Source organism: Furipterus horrens, unplaced genomic scaffold (assembly GCF_987537825.1).
Source record: "Furipterus horrens unplaced genomic scaffold, mFurHor1.1.pri manual_scaffold_3, whole genome shotgun sequence".
NCBI lineage: Eukaryota > Metazoa > Chordata > Mammalia > Chiroptera > Furipteridae > Furipterus > Furipterus horrens.
Genome location: NW_028327173.1, coordinates 146,910,848 through 146,929,556, shown reverse-complemented (window position 1 = coordinate 146,929,556; position 18,709 = coordinate 146,910,848). Strand labels below are relative to the sequence as shown.

General features: G+C 44.4%; 2 protein-coding genes and 1 pseudogene across 2 annotated transcripts in view; 2 read left to right on the top strand and 1 right to left on the bottom strand.

The window, feature by feature from the left end:
* Window positions 1–1,083: 1,083 nt before the first annotated feature.
* Window positions 1,084–9,587, top strand: LOC150016271 (glutamine synthetase pseudogene; annotated as a pseudogene).
* Window positions 9,588–12,541: 2,954 nt separating this feature from the next.
* Window positions 12,542–15,999, top strand: SRP14 (signal recognition particle 14). The gene is made up of 5 exons (XM_090271957.1): window positions 12,542–12,636; window positions 12,780–12,852; window positions 13,370–13,482; window positions 15,133–15,165; window positions 15,674–15,999. The coding sequence occupies exons 1-5, from the start codon at window positions 12,613–12,615 to the stop codon at window positions 15,761–15,763; spliced, it is 333 nt and encodes a 110-aa protein (XP_090128083.1). The 5' UTR covers window positions 12,542–12,612; the 3' UTR covers window positions 15,764–15,999.
* A 500-nt stretch (window positions 16,000–16,499) lies between these two features.
* Window positions 16,500–18,709, bottom strand: part of EIF2AK4 (eukaryotic translation initiation factor 2 alpha kinase 4) — a 92,284-nt gene continuing 90,074 nt past the window's right edge. Inside the window, exons 38-39 of the mRNA XM_090270397.1 lie at window positions 17,650–17,768; window positions 16,500–16,654 (exon numbers count right to left, since the gene is read on the bottom strand). Coding sequence (XP_090126523.1) covers window positions 16,597–16,654; window positions 17,650–17,768 — 177 coding nt within the window. The 3' untranslated portion in view covers window positions 16,500–16,596. The remainder of the gene's footprint in view (window positions 16,655–17,649; window positions 17,769–18,709) is intronic.

The following is an 18,709-nucleotide window of genomic DNA, read 5'->3' as shown; positions in this document are numbered from 1 at the left end:
GGAGAAAGAGAGGGAGAGAAACATCACTGTGTGGTTGCCTCTCACTCGCGCCCCCAACTGGGGTCCTGGCGTGCAACCTAGTCATGTGCCCTGACTGGGAATCGAACCAGCGACACTTGGCTCGCAGGCCGATGCTCAATCCACTGAGCCACAGCAGCCAGGGCTGGACTCTCGTTTTTTTAAGTGGAAGGTTCATCAATTCCAACTTCCCATGTTACAGAGGAAGAGATTGAAGGCCATTAATGAGAAATGACTTGTCCAAGGTCACACAGCTTTCTAGTGACAAAATTAAGACTAGAACTCAGGGCTTTGACTTTTAATCCAGAGCTGTTATTTCAAAACCACGCCACTTAGCATCCCCACACAGTCCAGAGTTTGGGACCTGGGGATGAGGTCTTTTTTATTGATTGATTGATTGATTTTAGAGAGAGAGAGAGAGAGAAAAACATTGATTCGTTGTTCCAGTTATTTATATGTTCATCCGTTGATTCTTGTATGTGCCCTGATGGGGACGGAACCCACAACCTTGGTGTGTTGGGGCGATACTCAAAGCAACTGAGCTGCCTGGCCGGAGCCTGGGAATGGGGTCTTCGGGAAGAATCAGTCTCTGTGGTGCTGCCCCCACCCCAAGGCTCTCGTTTTGTGCTTCGTTGCCTCAGCGAACTGCAGCAGAGATTGAAGTGGGAGGAGGTAGGGGGTGAGGGGAGCTGCTGAGCCTTGTCATGGCTCTGCTGGGCTCTGTGCCTGGGTTGATGGGGGCTTGTCCAAACCGACCTGGGGAGCAGGTGTGGGCCCTTTGTCCCCAGAGCTTCTCGAGGAACAGTTTGTTCTGTAGCGGCTGCAGCAGGGGCAGAAGGAGTCTGACAGACACTCTCACAGCCCTGGAACCTGCTGCAGCTGCTTCCTGTTGTCACACGGCTCCTCCACAGAGGGGCTGAGCTCCCTGACACCCCCTTGTCCCTGCCTAGCTTTCCACATGGTCACCTGCCTCAGGAGGCCAGCGACTTCCCATGGACACAGAGGAAGACCATATTAAGGACTGAGAGTTGAGGGAGGACTGCGCAGCCTCATTGCTGTGCAAACATGGTCCTGTCCTCTGAACCTGCAAGTTCGTTACTGCTTTGCCTTCTCTCCCCTGCCTGTGAGACCTTTCCCAGTGTCTCTGCAGAGTTGAATTCTCCCCATTCCTGGGTCCCCCTCAGCCTTGCCCGCAGTGACCTACCCCTGTCCCCTCCATCCTGCACTCGGCCCTAGGGTTGACCAGCATGAGAATGTGGGCCCCAATTTCACACTGTCTTGTTTTGTGGTTTGACATTTCACCTGGGTTTTTTTTTTTTTTTTTTTTTTTTTGGTCTCCTCTTGAAGACTTAAAGACAGGAAAATTTGGGTCTCTAACCACCGCCTCCTACTTAAAAGATGATCCCTTACCTAGCTGAGCTCAGAGCGGACCCTATTGTAAGGCATAATAAATCCTCGCTGAATGTCCCAATGTCTGTCTTAGATCCTATCCTGCCCGAATTTTGGTCATGCCAGGCTGGGGCATGTTGGGAGGAGGAGGACAATGACTGGGGCGTCACTCCCCAGAATTTTCTGCCTGGAGGTCAGCCTCATTACAGGAAGCTGACCAAGGCCTTACCCTACTCCCAGCTCGCTCCCAGGTACCACGGACTAATAATGGGAGTGTTACGGGACTAGTCTGAATGGACCGTCTCTGGTCCTGCAAAGGGTTCCTGGAGTGTGAATGCTTGTAGGTGGATGGCAAGGAAAAGGGAAGAAGGGTGGACACCTGCAAGGCTTCCCCCATGTCCACCCCAGGCCACCACTCCCAGAGCACTCACAGTGGGGGCTCTCCAGCTTTGGTCTCCCTTCTACACCCCAAATCTCAGGTAGGGCCTAGCTTATGCTCCCTAGGGGGTCTGAGGGAGGCTGGGGTAGGGGTGGAGTGAGCAGTAACCTGAGACTCAGCTGAGTGCTCTTCCCTGTATTGTGAAATGGCCTTGGATGAGGGCCAAGCAGGAAACTGCCTCCGATAGCCTCTAATGTGAGGCCTGGTGCCTAGGATGTGAAGTTGGACCCCCTGCTCTTTCCTTCCTGAGGGAGGGTTGAGGCTAACTGGAGCCCACCTGCTAGAAGACAGCTGGAGCTGCCCTTGGCTAATCCTGAGGGGCCTGTGCTTTACCTTCTACCCTCTGTCCCAGTCCCATGGGGCTTTCAGAGAGGTGTGAAGGGCAGTGGAAAGTGCATAGGCCTGGGCTCAGGGCTTCCAGCCTCTCCCATTACCAAGCTTTGTGATCTTGGACAAGTCACTTTCTCAGGTCTCCCTCAGTTTTCTTACTTGTCAGTAACTAGATGGTAAAATGTTGATCTAGAAAGATCTTAGAGACCTCTTGCAGCTTGATCTTGTGACTCACTGAAGTCAGTGATTCATAGATGTTATTATCAGGACTCGGCTCTGATCTGAAGCGGAATCTGTACATTGTGTCTATTCAGGTTCCCTACATAACTCTGCATCTGCTGGTCTCTCAGAACTGCAGAGTGGGCTTTCTTGGACAATCAAGGATGAATGATGACAGAGGCCAAGAAATGAACAGCATCTGTTACTTTTGGGAGTTAGGACACCTGGGTAATTTGTGCAGAAATTCTGGCTATATGATTCCCTGTCCTTGACTTCCAGCAGAAAATTTAAAATTTTGGGACCCCCTAATCATCATGAATAAAGAAGCCTCTCTTCGCACTCACTACCCCTCGAAGTTGGGGAAGGAGGAAGACAAGAAGAGGACAGGGTTCTTTTCTGAGGGGTTGGAGGACAAAGTTCTTCATGCCCCTGACCTCCAGCCTCACTGGGACTGTTTAAGCAATAACCACACTTGCTTTTCTTGGTCTCAGTTTCTCCTCTTCCCGAGGTTCAGCAAGGAAGAAAATCATCACAGGGAGAACCTATTAAAGATCACACGTGTTTCATGAGTGCCACCACCAGATCCTGTACACAGTTGAACTTCTAGGCATGTGAGGCAAGGGCTGTCCATGGGGCGCAGGCTGTGGGATACTGGGTATTCCTTTGAATCTCCCCAAAGCCCAGCTTCAGAGTCTTTTCTTTCTTTAATGTTGCCTAAGTTGCCTCTAAAAATGGAGTGTGAGTGACATATGTAACTATTTGTCATAAACACGTTAGCATGGTTTAGCTCCCAGATGGGTTGCCTCTGCACAGCTAGCTGAGGTTAGAGAGACACTGGGTTTTGGTGAGGGTGGTGGGGAGGGGGTTTTGGAGGATCAAATATTTGTACTCAGGGCACCGCTTGAGTAGGAGGGGAAAATAGCAATGACACCTGGCCTTCCACCACGCTTTCTCACTTATAATAAACAACACCAAAGCAGTGTGGGGAAGACACTCATATTTTACAGTTGAGGAAATGGAGGCTCATACGGACTAAAGAAGTGATTTTCCCTCAGAGACACAGCCAGAAGGTGTTGGGCCTAGAATCCAAGGAGTGGATCCTACCCAGAGGGCAGGATTTTGCCTGTGTGGTGGTGGGCACGTGGGGGTGTTACTGGGGTGGTGGTGGACAGAGGCATGGGATGTGGATCCATACCAGGAAGAAGGGAGAGAAAGATGAACGTGGAGAGTGGACTCCCAGGTTCTTCTACTCTGCCTAGGCCTGGCCACGTTCCTGACTTCTCACCATCTCCTCCTACCTGCTTCCTACCACTGCTTTGGACAACTGAAAGACCCCAAGGCCAGCCTGCGCTTCCCTCACGTTGTGCTCATTTGCTCTTCTTCTCCAGCAGAGAGACAATGCAGCATGGTGGTTGATTCTGAAGTCAGTGGGCCAGGGTTCAAATCTCTGCTCCACTGATTACTAGTTGTGTGACCCAAGGCACATTGTCCTTTCACCTCTGGTGCCTTTAGTGTCTCTGGTCAGAAAATGGACATAAACAACACTCACCTCACAGGACTAGTGTGAGGGCTCAAGAAAGAATATATTTAAAGCACTTACAAGTGAGTCTGGCACTTAGTAAATTCTCAATAAATATAAGCGAGCTATTAGTATCTGAGAAAAAATTAGTCCCTTCTCTAATGCAAATCTCAGTCAGCTTCTTGTGACCCCAGCAGAACGCCTGACACAAGTGTATACTCATTTAGTTCTCGTTTAATGATTGAATAAATGACAATATCTGCTACACGGAAACTTCTAGCCGCAGCAGAAACGTATTTGAGAAATGACCACAATCTCGGATATTGTTATGGCCTAAGGTAATTGGGACAAAAGATCTTGGGAAGACCGGGGTTGGCTCCGGCTGCGCTGGTTCGGCGAGGTTAGGGCGTCCCCTGCCGGCCCCAAGGGACGCTACAGGCAGGGCTCCGCCGGGCGCTCCCGCCCGAGATGCCCGTCTAGAGGACGGGCATGGTGGCATTGCCTACTTCCCCTATCTTGCCATGAGCAAAGGGAAGGTCAGTGCTAACCACTGACTCTCGTGGGCTCCGGAAACTTCCCTAGCCCCCCACCCCCCCAGAAGAGGTCAGGGGGAGAGAAGCAGTAGCTCTCAGAATTTTGTAAGTGAAATTAACCTTAGTAATCTAGTCTAAGTCCTCAATATAATGGTGAAAAATAAAAGAAATACATCTATTTGGCGCTTATTGTGAGCCCTTTACATAGATTATCTCAATGAAACCTGAAAACAACCCTTTGGGTTAGGTACTATGCAGAGGAAACTGCAGGTAAGGACCTAGTTCAAGGTCCCTCACCAAGTAAGGGACCACTGGCAAACCCAGGCCCCCGGACTCCCAGTTGAGTGCTGTCATGCTGTCTCTGCAGGGCACTGGGGCTAGGAGCTAAACCTGGGAGTTCATCCCCGGGAGTGGGGGTGGGGGTGCAAAAGTCCCTGGAGCCCTGCATTTCCCAAGAAGACACAGAATGAACACCTGTTGATCTACTGACTGATGGAAAGAGTAAAGGAATTTGTAGTTTGGAATGTCTGTGTAGATTCAGTTTGAGGAGTGTGTTCCCATGGTTACGGGGAGGTTATTCTCTCACTCTGGGCATCCAGACATCCAGGACAAATCCTCAATTCCCTCTGGCCATTCCTCTGGCCTTCTCTAGGATGCTGCCACTAGAGCTAACCACTTGCCACAGACTTAGGAGGTCTCCATGCCTCTGATCTCACTCCTGTCACCCTGAACACAAACCTGTCAATGTCATTCATGGCTAGGTTTCAATGACACCCTCTTTCCTTCCTTCATTCTGAGTGGACCCTGAAAATCAGCACCCTGGGACTACAGTGAGGCAGTTCAGAACCTGTGGTGCCCCTCAGAGTGAAACTGGAAACCAGCACAGTATCTGGCAAGGTGGGCACTAATCCATGCTTGTTGTCATTGTGACCTGCTTCTGTAGACTGAATCCACTGTGACAAATAGAAAAGGGAACAGCCAACTCCAATCTAAGGGACTGGGGTGTAATAACACGTATCTTAGCTCACTTACCCCTCCCCACAACACAGTGGGGTAGACACTTGAATTACACCCCCATTTTGCAGATGAGGAAATTAAGAGACAGAAGGATTTAAGTAAAATTGGAATAAAAAAATTAGCAGGTGTTGCCAATGAAAAACCATGCACTGTTTAGAGCATACCTTTCTGTGCTTTTCATTGCCTTTGAGCTAGTTTGCAAGGATCTATGAATACGGAAATGATTCTGTTCACCTTTCCTCTCATGGAAATTTCAATTTTGTTCCATTTACAAATTCATTTCAATACTCTTGGTCTATTAATGGTCTGTATTTTGGATTCACCTTGTAACATCTCCCTCGTTCCCTCATTAATAATAAGGTAAATAGATCTTAAATATGCATGATAGTCATTTCACTTTTTAAAAAGTGACCTTCTAACATAGGTCATGTAATTCACTTCTAGTCACTTAGATGAGGAGAGATAAAGCTTGGATTCAAACCCAGGTAGCCATGATGAAGCATCTGTGTTTATACCTGTCATTCTACAGTCCAAGCACTGCAAAGCTAATTGCATTAGAATAACTACAGCTGTAAATTAATCAACCCACACTTAAATAAGGCCTTTGAACATAATTCAAACCCTAGCCCTAATTAAAACATAATGAATTCAATTGTACTTTGTCTGAGGAAAGGACACGTGTGACCACAGCATTCTGGAGAGATGATCAAGGTGGTACAAGCAGGACACTTCTTCCAGACCTTAGGCCCCAGGCCACTGAGGAGTACGGGGTGCTCTCTCCCAGGTCTTCCTGCAGCAGCCCCACACTTGGGGAGGGAGCTAAAGCTGGGCAAGCAGCCTCAGGTGTTCTGTGGGGAGGGGCTCCATGTTGCTCTCAGTGCTGCCTAGGCCTTTGCTGAAGGCCCCAGAAAGTGGGAGGGGATTCGGAGATATTTGCATTTCCTAGTTCTCTTAAGGTGGGTGAGGGAGAAGGGGCCAGCTTCTTGCCTCACATACTCTTCTGCTTTAAGGGCCAAGAGCCACTGACCTAACTGCAGGGCAATATTTTGGGAGCTTGACATTAAAATTTAATGTCATTCAACATTTTTTAATGTCCTTAGACTTTCAAATTTCATAGTTCACTGAGCTGCCTTTATTCCTGATTGATCATTAGCAATCCACTTTTTTCACTTTGGGGAATTTATTTTCAGATCTCTATTTTTAGAAATAAATTTGCTTCATTATTGCTTTATTCATTAATTTTTTAAATCTAAAAAATTTAAATTTAGCCACATTATTTTGTTTTGTAGTACTTATTTTTATGACTCCTTTTTTATGGCAAATGATACTGGTTTTTCTTTTATGATAATGATATTAAATAAATCTGTTTAAGTACAAAATGAGTCAACTTAAAAAATATTAACGCATAATACAGGTGGTATTAGAATAGCAAAACTCAAGAAGGTGGCATCCAAATGATGGATGGTCCATAAATAACAACACTGTTTATTACTGTTTACTGAGTATTCATCATGTGCCAGCTGCAGTACTGTGGTATCCACAGTAGCAATGTCCAACAGAATCTGTGATACTCTATGTCTGCACTATCCAAGACATATATGGATTCTGAATCTTTGAAATGTGGACTAAAGAATTGAATTTTTTCTTTTATTTAATTTTAATTAAACTTAAGTATCCATATTTACCATGTTAGAGCAAGCCTAAGGGTCTCAATTCTAGTATTTTATAAAATCTTTATAACATCTATGAAATATTATTGTCATTTTGCTGATAAAGAGATTTAGACTTTCAGAGGCTACCTAAGGTCACATAATGAATAAGCAGCAGAGATGGGATCTGAACCTAGGTCATTTGACTTCAGAACAGGTGCTCTTAATCACTTCCCACAGAAGAATAGAGCCCAAAGAATACTCTGTCAGTAGTTGAATTGTACTGGGCCAAGTATGATGCTAAAACTGCAGACTTGGTTATTTCTATTACTAGAGTGGTATATTCTGCCATGGACAGCCTTGAGATGTCATGCAGGGGCTAGCATTGCTATTAATTCTTGAATAGAATTGAGGTGTAACTGAGACCATGGGAAACAGAGATGTATCCAATTGAAGGCTAATCCTGATGAAGCCCCAAATGAATCATGGCCTCCAGGCTCTGTTCTCTTCTAGGAAAGGCCATTTCCTTTATGCTGATGCCCCCAGCACCAACCCCATGACTCCAAAGAATGTTGTTCAATGTTCAAGGAATGACAGATGATCAGAGTAAAATAGTCATTTAGGTCAACCCTTAGATCACATAAGCACTATACTTATAGGTTCTGCTTAAGTCCATGACCACAAATATCAAATGGGCTCTGATGTTCTCTGAAAACACACCTCAACTATGATGATTTCATACGCTCAGCACCCTCTGCCCACTTCTTTTCCTAGGCTGACGATCTTTTGTAGCAGACGTGGGCTGGCTTTTTGTTTACCAGGATCTGAACCTATTGTAATCTCCCACAGTGTGGTTCTTGGTGAAAGGCAAAGAAAATAAAAGGATCAGAGGGGTCAGTCTCTCACTTGCCCTCAGGACTTCGACTCATGAATATGACTTAGGGTTGGCCAATCTGGGGCTCCCAACAAGGACTCTGATTCTTAGCTAGAGACACCAAGGCCCAGGGCTCTTTAGAAGTTATTCATAGTGGTGGTCATTGCACAGTGGTCCTGTGCTGACAGCCCCATAGAAGGGGTTTTCACCAGACTTTTCCAGTCTGTGCTAGCCCTGTGGCATATGCAGATGATGCTCCTATTTTTATTTATAATGTTTACTGAGCCACTGAGCTCCAAACGTGTACATTCAGCTGCTTACTTGATAGTTCCACTTAGACATGTAAGAGTCATCTCAAATATTACTAGATGAAACAAAAACTTTTCATCTTTTCACAAAACTTTTTACTTCCTGGCAGAGCTGAGGATGGGAGAACGGAGCGTCTAAGCAGCAACTCCAGAATCTTCTCTTTCCCTCTTCACACCTTGCTCTCATGGCCAGCCTGCCCTACCACCTGCTCATCCCCCAGAACATTTTCCACCATGACCACCTCGCAAGTTCCCTCTTGCATGAAGACATCAAGCAAATGTACATGTCCCTGCCTTAGGGTGATAAAGTCCACGCTATGTACATCTGGATTGATGGTACTGAAGAAGGACTGTGATGCAGGACCAGGACCCTTGACAGTGAGCCCGACTGTGTAGAAGAGCTGCCCACATGGAATGTTGATGACTCTAGTACTTTACAGTGTGAAGGCTCCAACAGTGACACATATCTTGTCTCTGCTGCCGTGTTTTGGGACCCTTTCTGCTAGGACCCCAGTAAGACGGTGTTCTGTGAAGTCTTCAAGTACAACCGAAAGCCTACAGAGACTAATTTAAGGCATACCTGTAAACAGATAATGGACATGGTTTGGTTTGAAATATATTCTTATGGGCACAGATGGGCACCCTTTCAGATTGCCTTCCAATGTCTTCCCTGGGCCCCAACGTCCATACTACTGTGGCATGGGAGCAGAGCCTATGGCAAGGATATTATGGAGGCTTACTACTGGGCCTGCTTGTACTCCATCAATAAGATTGTGGAGGAAAATGCCAAGCTCATGCTCGCACACTGGGAATTCCTGATAGGACCCTGTGAAGGAATTGACATGAGAGATCATCTCTGGGTTGCTTGTTTCATCTTGCATTGAGAGTGTGAAGATTTTGGAGTGATAGCAACCTTTGATGCCAAGCCTATTCCTGGGAACTGGAATGGTGTGGGCTGCCACACCAACTTTGGCACCAAGGCCATGCAGGAGGAGAATGTCTGAAGTACATAGTCCATCGAGAGGCTGAGCAAGTGGCACCAGTACCACATCTGAGCCTGTGATCCCAAGGGGGCTGGGACAATGCCAGGTGCGTAAGTGGATTCAACGAAACCTCCAACGATATTCCTGCTGGCATGACGAATTGTAGCGCTGGGCTGTTAGCCAGGAGAAGGGTTACTTTAAAAACTGGCACCCCTCTGCCAACTGGGACCCCTACGGGTGAAAGAAGCCCTCATCTGCATGTGTCTTCTCAACGAAATTGGTGATGAGCCCTTCTGGTACAAAAACTAAGTAGACTAGGCTTGCAGCCATTAGCCCCCTTCTAATTAATTCTTCATCCCACTCCCACTCTTGCTCCCCTCTCAATTGTCATACTAGCTGTAACTCAAAGAGTGGGATATCAAGGCCTTTTTAAATTCCTCGTGGAAAAACACACACACACACACACACACACACACACACCTTTTTACTTCCTACATATTCCTTATTTTAGCAAATGGCACTACCATCCACTCAGTTGTTTAAATCGAAAACCTATGAGCCCTGGCTGGTGTGGCTCAGTGAATTGAGGGCCAGCTTGTGAACTGAAAGGCCGCTGGTTCGATTCTCAGTCAAGGGCACAGGCCTGGGTTGCAGGTCAGGTTCCCCACTGAGGGTGATTGATGTATCTCTCACACATCAATGATTCTCTTCCTTTCTTTCTCCCTCCTTTCCCCTCTCATTAAAAATAAATAAATAAAATCTAAAAACAAAACAAAACAAAACTATGAGACACCCCTGATTTCTCTTTTCCTCTTTTATTAAAAAAAAATTTTTTTATGTTATTTTATCTGTTTTTAGAGAAAGGGGAAAGGAGAAAGACAGAGAGAGAAACATCAACATGTGGTTGCCTCTCATGTGCCCCCAACTGGGGACCTGGCGTGCAACCTAGTCATGTGCCCTGACTGGGAATCAAACCAGTGACATTTGGTTTGCAGGCCGATGCTCAATCCACTGAGCCACAACAGCCAGGGTCTTTTCCTCTTAATGCTCACATCTAATTGAATGTGAGTCCTATTGACTCTACCTTCAAAGAACAGTGTCAATCTGTGACTTTAAGCAAAATGACCTATAATGAAAACAATTTTACCACAGGCTAATTTCTATAAACAAGAGTTAAGTCTCTAGGGCATGTCATCAACATTATAATGAAATAATGTTGAACAGAATCTGTTTGCATGTGTACTAGCACCTAGACTTTTGCAATAACTTTTGTGGTAGGCAACCCCCTCCCCGCCCCCGCCCCCATCCCAAGATGTCTGTGTCCTAATACCTGAAACTTGTGAATATATTACCTTAGCATGTTTAAGGTGCTTTGAAGATGTGATTAAATTAAAGATCTTGAGTTAGGGAGACTATTCTAGATTATCCGGGTAGAAGGGAGGCAGAAGAATCAGTCAGTAGTAGGAGATGTGATAATGAAACCAAGAGGTTGTAATAATGTGAGGAAGGGGCCACGAGTCAAGGAATACAGGTGACTTTCAGAAGAGCAAGGAGACAGATTTTCACCTGAAGCTTTCAGATGGAATGCAGCCCTGCAGACAAATTGATTTTAGGTATCTGACCTCCAGATCTGTAAAAGAATAAATTTATGTGTTTTTTAAATCCTCACCTGAGGATATGTTTATTGATTAGAGAGAGAGAGAGAGAGAGAGAGAGAGAGAGAGAGAGAGAGACAGACAGAAACATCTATGTGAGAGAGAAACATCAATGGGCTGCCTCCTATATGCACCCTGTCTGATAGGGTATCAAACCCACAGCCTTTTGGTGGATGGTATGATGTTCCAACCAACCAAGCCACTTGGCCACGGCTCGTGTTGTTTTAAGCCACTAAGTTTGTGGTGAAGGAAGCTAATACAATCCTCTGATGGTCTCCCTGTTTACTGCCTTGTCTCTTCACAGGGCATTCTCCACACCACAGACAGGGAGATCTTTCAAAAATGTAAATTAGGTTGTCACTATCCAGTTTAAAGCTTAACAAGAAGCTTCTCTTTGCATCTAGAACAAAATCCAAACTTAGAATGGCCATAGGCCCTATATGACTCCTTTTCCAAGCTCCTCCTTCACTCCTCCTTCTTCATGCCCTCTCCACTCCCATCCCCACCCCCAGCCCCTGGAAATAGGACAACTCATTCTAGCCATACCCTGTTGTATGCAACACTGTCCATTCAGTTCAAAGTTCTCCTCAGAGAGATTTCCCTGACCCAACCTAAAGTAAGTTCCCTTGTTACTCTCATTTGTACCACCCTGTTTACTTGTCTTCACAGCACTCAACATTATCTGAAGCTATACTTACTTATTTCCTCACTTCTCCTTTAATCCAAGTTCCAGGAAACCAGGAACATAGCTTGTCTGTATTTTGCTGTATACTACAACACAGGCTAAGAGGCTCTCAGTAAAAGCCCATTGTGCCATTGAATGCTTGCCTTGACAGAAAGCCTAGGGTTCAAGTTGGCTTCTGGCAGAGCATTGCCTGGGACACAGGTCTCTTGACAGAATCCAGAGGTTAACACTGAGATCGGTTCCGGTCCCTTTTGCAAGAGGCCCTTTAAGGGCCGATCAAGCCGGGTCAGAGAAGAGGGAGAGTTCAGAGGACTGCCATGAGAATTTATAGTACCGATGGCAACAGTAACGGTTTATGCTAATCCAGAACTTCCTACGTGCCAGACACTGTTCTAGGTATTTAACGTAAATTCATTTACTCTTTACAACCAGACTGTGAACTGTTTGAACTGGATATTATACAGCTTCCTATCAAATCTTTCTCCCTCTCATGCCCTCACTTTGATTGAGTTGAGAGGGTTTCTTTCTTTCTTAGATTTTATTTATTTATTTTTAGAGAGTGGGGCGGGGAAGAGAAACATCCACGTGTAATCCGATCGTGTGTGATCCACCGTTGCCTACTGTACACACCCAACCAGGGCCCGAACCGCAATCCATGCCTGTACCCTGACAGGGAATCCAGCCGGCGACCTTTAGCTTTGCAGGAGGACGCCCAACCGACTAAGCCACATTGATAAGGGCTGGGTTGAGACGATTTCTGATGCGTGAAATCCCAGACAGCCCACGGCCCTTTGGATCGGCCCACCCCAGGCACCGCTGGACTGGGCGTCCCAGAAATCAGGAGCGGGACAGGAGGGGCGGAGAGAGGGCGGAGGCACGGTTTGGTGGAATAGAGTTGAAATCTAGAAGCGGAAGTCCCTCCCCAGCCTGGCAGGAACTTCCGGTTCCGAGGACTTGGGTGTTGTGTTGAGAGAGCGGAGCTTGCGGATAAGGGATGGTTCTGCTGGAGAGTGAGCAGGTACGGTCGGAGTTGGCCCGCTGGGGGAGGGATGCAGTTCGGGGCTTGGCTCGGGACCTCTGTCTTCTTAGGTGGGTCGGATTGGGACTTGACGCGGCGGGGATTTGGGGCTGTGTAACGGGGCCGGATTTGTTGTGTTCCAGTTCCTGACGGAGCTGACCAGGCTGTTCCAGAAGTGCCGGTTGTCGGGCAGTGTGTTCATCACCCTGAAGAAGTGTAAGCAGCTGTCGACAGGGCGAGGCCGGAAGGAGGCTGCGAGGCCGAGCGATGCCCCAGCCTGGGTGTCCAGAGTCTGGGAACCTAGAGCCGAGTCTGCGGCGCACGCCGGCCCTCCCTCACTTTCCTCCGCCTTGTACTGGGGCAGTCAGGGCCGAGGGCCGGAGAATATTAGGGGCTGTGGCGGGTGCAGACCCCAGCACTTAACTATTTTAACACCGTTTCGGTTACATTGGGCCCCAGCCTGTCATGGGTCTTCCCCTTGTCAAGGATCCCAAACCTCTATTAGTGGGATTTAATCTCTTTGATATTTAAGTGGTCCTGTCGTGGAAGTAGCAAGTAGTTTCCCAAATTTTGGCCAAACCGGCGACCCCAGTGGTGGACGAGGTGGTTAACAGAACAAGAGCAGTGCAGGTGGATTAGGTGTCCTCCGCTGTCCCTTCCCTAATTATTAACATTTTGACTACTTCGCAACAACGCCTGTGGCTGTGTTCACCAGGACGTATTTTTCATGCAGATGATGGCCGAACTAAACCCATTCCGCGGAAGGGTTCTGTGGAGGGCTTTGAGCCCTCAGACAACAAGTGTCTGTTAAGAGCTACTGACGGGAAAAAGAAGATCAGCACAGTGGTGAGCTGGATTCCTAACACTACGATTTCTGAGTTTAATGACTTAAACTTAACTTAGCATATGGCATATCTGAACCATTTTTTGTTTTTGTTTTAAATAGAGGCATAGCTCTCCAGCTGTTTTGGGATCAGGGCTTCCTTTTATTACCTTAGGAATAAAAAACCCAAGAACAAACTTAACAAGTCAAATGCTTGTTCTGTTGAAATTTTTGTGGAAACAAAATGAGCACATTGGTCCTTACTCACAGTAGCACGTAAGGAACAGTTGGCATAGCTACATGATTACTTACACCCTTAACTTACGGTGCTAGGCCTTCCATGAACAATTTTTTTGTCACCAGATGCTGCTTTTAAGCTGGTTATCCCTTTTCTTTGGGCTTCATATAGTAAGCATGTGGCTCTATGTAGGTTTGGTATGTGAGAGATGATAAATTTAGTCAAGAGCTCTAGCATTCCCTTTCAAGGTGGAGGTTGAATATGGCAAAGCAGGCAATTCCCTGGATTCCAAATGAATACAGGCATGCCTCTTTTTATTGCACATTGTTTTATCATGCTGCCAGATGTTGAGTTCATTACAAATTGAAGGCAACTCTCCACCAGCAAAATGGTTGACTTGCTTTATTGCGTGCGAGACTCGCTTTACTGCAGTGGTCTGGAACTGAACTCAGAATGTTTCTGAGGTACGTCTGTACTACTTTATTCTGCTGGGGCAGAAGTGGAATGCCCCCTCCAGCCACACCAGTGTAGGGCGTTTGTGAGATTGTAGATCGTATTTAGTTGATGCCTCCCTTTATGTTTTCTTAGAGAACATTTACAATAAAGGTTAAGTGGTTTTTAAAAATAAAGTTGGGTATCATGAAATACAGAAACCTAAGGAATTTTTAGAGGTAGAATTTCTTGTTGTCATAGCTTACATTTTGCTTAAATAGGCCTGAATTAATGGAAGGTTTAAATTAAGAGGAGGGAATGAATATATCTTATACAGAAAATTAGTACTTCATCCTTTGACATATCAGAACCCAGGGAGAAAAAGTCAATGCCATGGGTGTAAGAGATTTCAGTAGAGGTGAGAAGCATAGCTTCTTTAGCAATCTACTTCTGCCTCTTCCTCATCTTGGTACAATTCTTATGGGGAAAAAAAGTCCAGAGCTACTTTGCTTGTTCCCCAGGCAGAGAAAGTGGAGTAGAAAAATAACTTTTAGTGCATCATGACCCCTGAAGTTGGGAAGAAATATTTTAACGATGAGGATGTTGCCTTCCTGAGTTATTATCTAGGGCAGTGGTTCTCAACCTTCCTAATGCTGCGACCCTTTAATATAGTTCCTCATGTTGTGGTGACCCCCAACCATAAAATTATTTTCGTTGTTACTTCATAACTGTAATTTTGCTGTTATGAATCGTAATGTAAATATCTGATATGCAGGATGTATTTTCTTTGTTACAAATTGAATGTAATTAAAGCATAGTGATTAATCACAAAAACAATATGTAATTATATGTGTTTTCTAATGGTCTTAGGTGAGCCCTGTGAAAGGGTCATTCGACCCCCAAAGGGGTTGCGACCCACAGGTTGAGAACCGCTGATCTAGGGCGAGGCAGGCGATTCCTATATGGATACCAGGGGTGACCTTTTCCCCCGTTTTTTTTCCAGGTGAGCTCCAAAGAAGTGAATAAGTTTCAGATGGTGAGTTTCTGCTGTTCCCTATGTTCCCTTCCTCAGAGCAAGAGTCAGCATAATATTGAGCACTGGGTTAAAATTGATATTTAGGGTCACTGCTCTCCTATGATGTTTTACCAATAGTTTATAAACTCATAGCTGCCAGGCTATGAATTTTACTTTTCAACATTGATACTGTTTTCCTTTTTAGTTTTTATAAGCTAGATTTTGCCATCATAGGCTTCAGATATGCTTTATCTATAGGAAAGTTGAACAAGAAGTTGCCTGTGTTTATCCCTTTTTGCTTAAAAAAAAAAAAGTACAACTCACTGTGGGTGAGTGTTGCAGAAGATGCTATAATGTGAGAGTGTTTTCCTCTTATACCATTTCCTTCAGGTACAAGAATCCCATGGTATTACATGCTTTATCAGGTAGACTTTCTGATTTTGGTAACACTAAATCCATTATGGATACGGAGCAGCTGCTGCACCAATTTGCAACTCTTCCCACTAAGGTTGTGCTCTGTATCTTTTAGGCTTACTCAAACCTGCTGAGAGCTAACATGGATGGGCTGAAGAAGAGGGACAAAAAGAGCAAGAGTAAGAAGAGCAAAGCAGCACAGTGAGGGGCACCAGATTCCCTGTTTTCACCAATGAACCACTGAATTGCTATTTTTCATTTGGTTTTTACTTTTGGCCACAAAAAGACCGTGATGTTTACAGGGTAGTTATAAGAAGCCATTTCATTTCTGACCTGGCTCACTGGTCTATATTCATAGTTATGTACGCCTGGACTATAGTTTATAAAGTCCGCAGCCATCTGTGTGAACAGCAGTGTATCATTAAACCTGTCTATTTATCAGCACAGACTATCTTTATTCTTTTCCTTCCCCATGTTAATAGTTTCTGGTAATTATCACTGATTTTGGAATGATATGATTATGAACAGGCTTTTAGCCCTATCTTCTAGGTTACTGGAAATGAAACCTGAAAATTTTATTAAAAGTTGTGTTAACTCATAGGTAGTCTTCCCAACCGGCTCTATAATTTTATCATAGTTCTTTTAGCAAATCTGAATGAGTTCTCATAGTCAAATGAGAGTTTGCCTATGTCCCTTAGGATAAACATATTACAAAATTAAGAATAAAGATTACAAGTTAATGATAATGTTTGATTTCTTTATGTCCTTCAGGCTGGTTTTTTTTTTTTTTTTTTTTTGGTATTCTAGCTTCATAAAACCTTTAGTGTTAAAAGATTTGCAATGAAAAAGCAAATATATGAAAGCATTTATTATACTCAAAGAAATAAATTTATATATATATATATTATACATGAAAAACTTACAAAGCTCCACTTTGACAGCTTCTTAGAATGTAAAGTTAATTTAAAATTACAATGAATGTACATTACTTTACAGTATAAGCTCCTGTCTGAACAATGCAATGACTATTCTTTAGGATTAAAATAAGATTCTGTAGTAGTCATCTCTGTAGCTATACAGGAATAGCACAGACACCCTGCAAAAGAAAGGAGAAGGTAGGATCAACATAATGGGTAAAGAACAGGGTTAATAAGAAATTATTTTTAGAGTAATGAACTGTAGGAATTTTGTTTAATCAAAAATGAGATGGAAGGCTAGGAACTAAAAACATTACACAAGTTTTACAATGGCTGTGACTGGCTAGGGTCTGCAGTATAAGGCCCTATACAAGGAGGCCACCATTTGCTTCACAGGCTTTGTTGTTGCCTTTAAGCAGAAGATCACATGAACAACTGACTTCTGATGTGGAGATAAGGCAAAGTAGTCACAGCTGCTTTTGATTATTTAAACATATTTCTAGGAGTTACCTCGGTGATAAAATTATAATTGGGATAGGTACTCCTGGGACCTCTGTTTTGCTATTGACAAGACTGACTGTGATACAGTCCTGAGCAAGATTTAGTGGTTACCAGTTGCAGTTCTAATATAACAGCTTATCAGCCATCAAATTTCAATAAGACAATATGAGGGGGAACCCCCCCACCCCCCAAAATGGAATTTATTTATAAAAAATTATTCTTACATGTTTAAACTTCAGGCATCAGGTAATTTTTCATGCAGGGAAACAAAAAAAGTTGCTTGGGGCAACATCGGGTGGATAGGGAGGGTGGGGCACGGGTCACATGCTGTTTTGGTCACAAACTACTGAACACTTGCCGCACGCAGTATGGGGAGGTATGCTAGTAAATCACCCATCATGAAATGGGCAAATGTGTTGAAAGTCTTCCAACAAACAAACAAAAAATGTGCTGAAGCCAAAGGCAGCCTCTCACAACAATGGCAGCTGGCACACTGATACGGGGGGGGGTTCCTGGAACACTCACCTAGTTGGGGAAGCCTGTACTATAAGGGGCCCACCCTCCACAAGATAATTCCATTTTTTGGGGGTCCCGCTTCGTACACTGTCACTTTAAAACCCCTTCTTGAGTTTTAACCCATTTTGAAATCTGTGATACCCAAGTGATAACTTACTTTTTTTCTACTTTGATGTTATAAATTTCATCACAGACCAATTTCAGGTATCTTTGCTTGGGCAGGCGCGACAGCAGCTGCTTCACAGTTGTGTTAAATGCCTGTTCATCAGCATCCCACTAGGAGAAACAGGTAAGTCTGAACACCCGGTTTATTAACTGGTTGTTTTGGGGGGGTCACTAATGAAAGACCAATGCCATTCCCTCCTTTAAGTATACCGAAGAAAATCACTATAGGGGGAGATACTAGGACTGGTGAGGAGACTGCTGGGATTCCTCTTTACCAAAGACTACCTTATTAGATCCTGATTAATAATATTGCAGCCGCATTGTGCTTATGTGACTTTAGACCAGTTATTTCTGTCTATTGTTAACTTTGTGTAGAATGGACATACTGCCTCTGATGTGCATCCATCTGAATGGTTCATAAAGCAATACATTACCAGTGTAGTGGTATTTGCTTATTTATAAGACAACACAAAATATATGAAATGTTACTTCTGGGGCAAGGTTCATTTTCATCTGATTTAATCTGTGACTAAACACTCTGGATAGACAAAGTATTCTTTGATATGACATGTTGCAAAAATCACCTATAGCTATGATTAAGCTATTAAGGTTATCTGTTAAAAGCATTCTTTAAAAAAAAAAAAAGATTTTATTTATTTTTAGAGAAAGGGGAAGGGAATGAGAAAGAGAGGGAGAGAAACATCAATGTGTGGTTCCTCTCATGTGCCCCCAACTGGGGACCTGGCCTGCAACCCAGGCATGTGCCCTGACTGGGAATTGAACCAGTGACCCTGGCATTCAATATACTGAACCACACCAGCCAGGGCTATTAAGCATTCTTAATAGCAAAGGTTTATTCAAAAAATTTAAAGTTCTTATTTGGTTATTTGATAATTAGGGTATGTACCTGTAAAAAAAACAACAAACCCAAATTAATTTAATTTTTACAAAGAGATCTTCCATATAGTTCTAGTTCTACAAATGAGCTTCCCTAGTTGGAATGAAAGTCTGAAACAGCAAAGCATGTATATAGTGTTTAAGAACATATATTC

Coding starts and splice junctions, on each gene's coding strand:
- SRP14 (XM_090271957.1), top strand. CDS start 12,613: ATGGTTCTGCTGGAGAGTGAGCAG. Junction 12,637..12,779: donor TTCTGCTGGAGAGTGAGCAG/GTACGGTCGGAG, acceptor GTTGTGTTCCAG/TTCCTGACGGAGCTGACCAG. Junction 15,166..15,673: donor AAGTGAATAAGTTTCAGATG/GTGAGTTTCTGC, acceptor TGTATCTTTTAG/GCTTACTCAAACCTGCTGAG.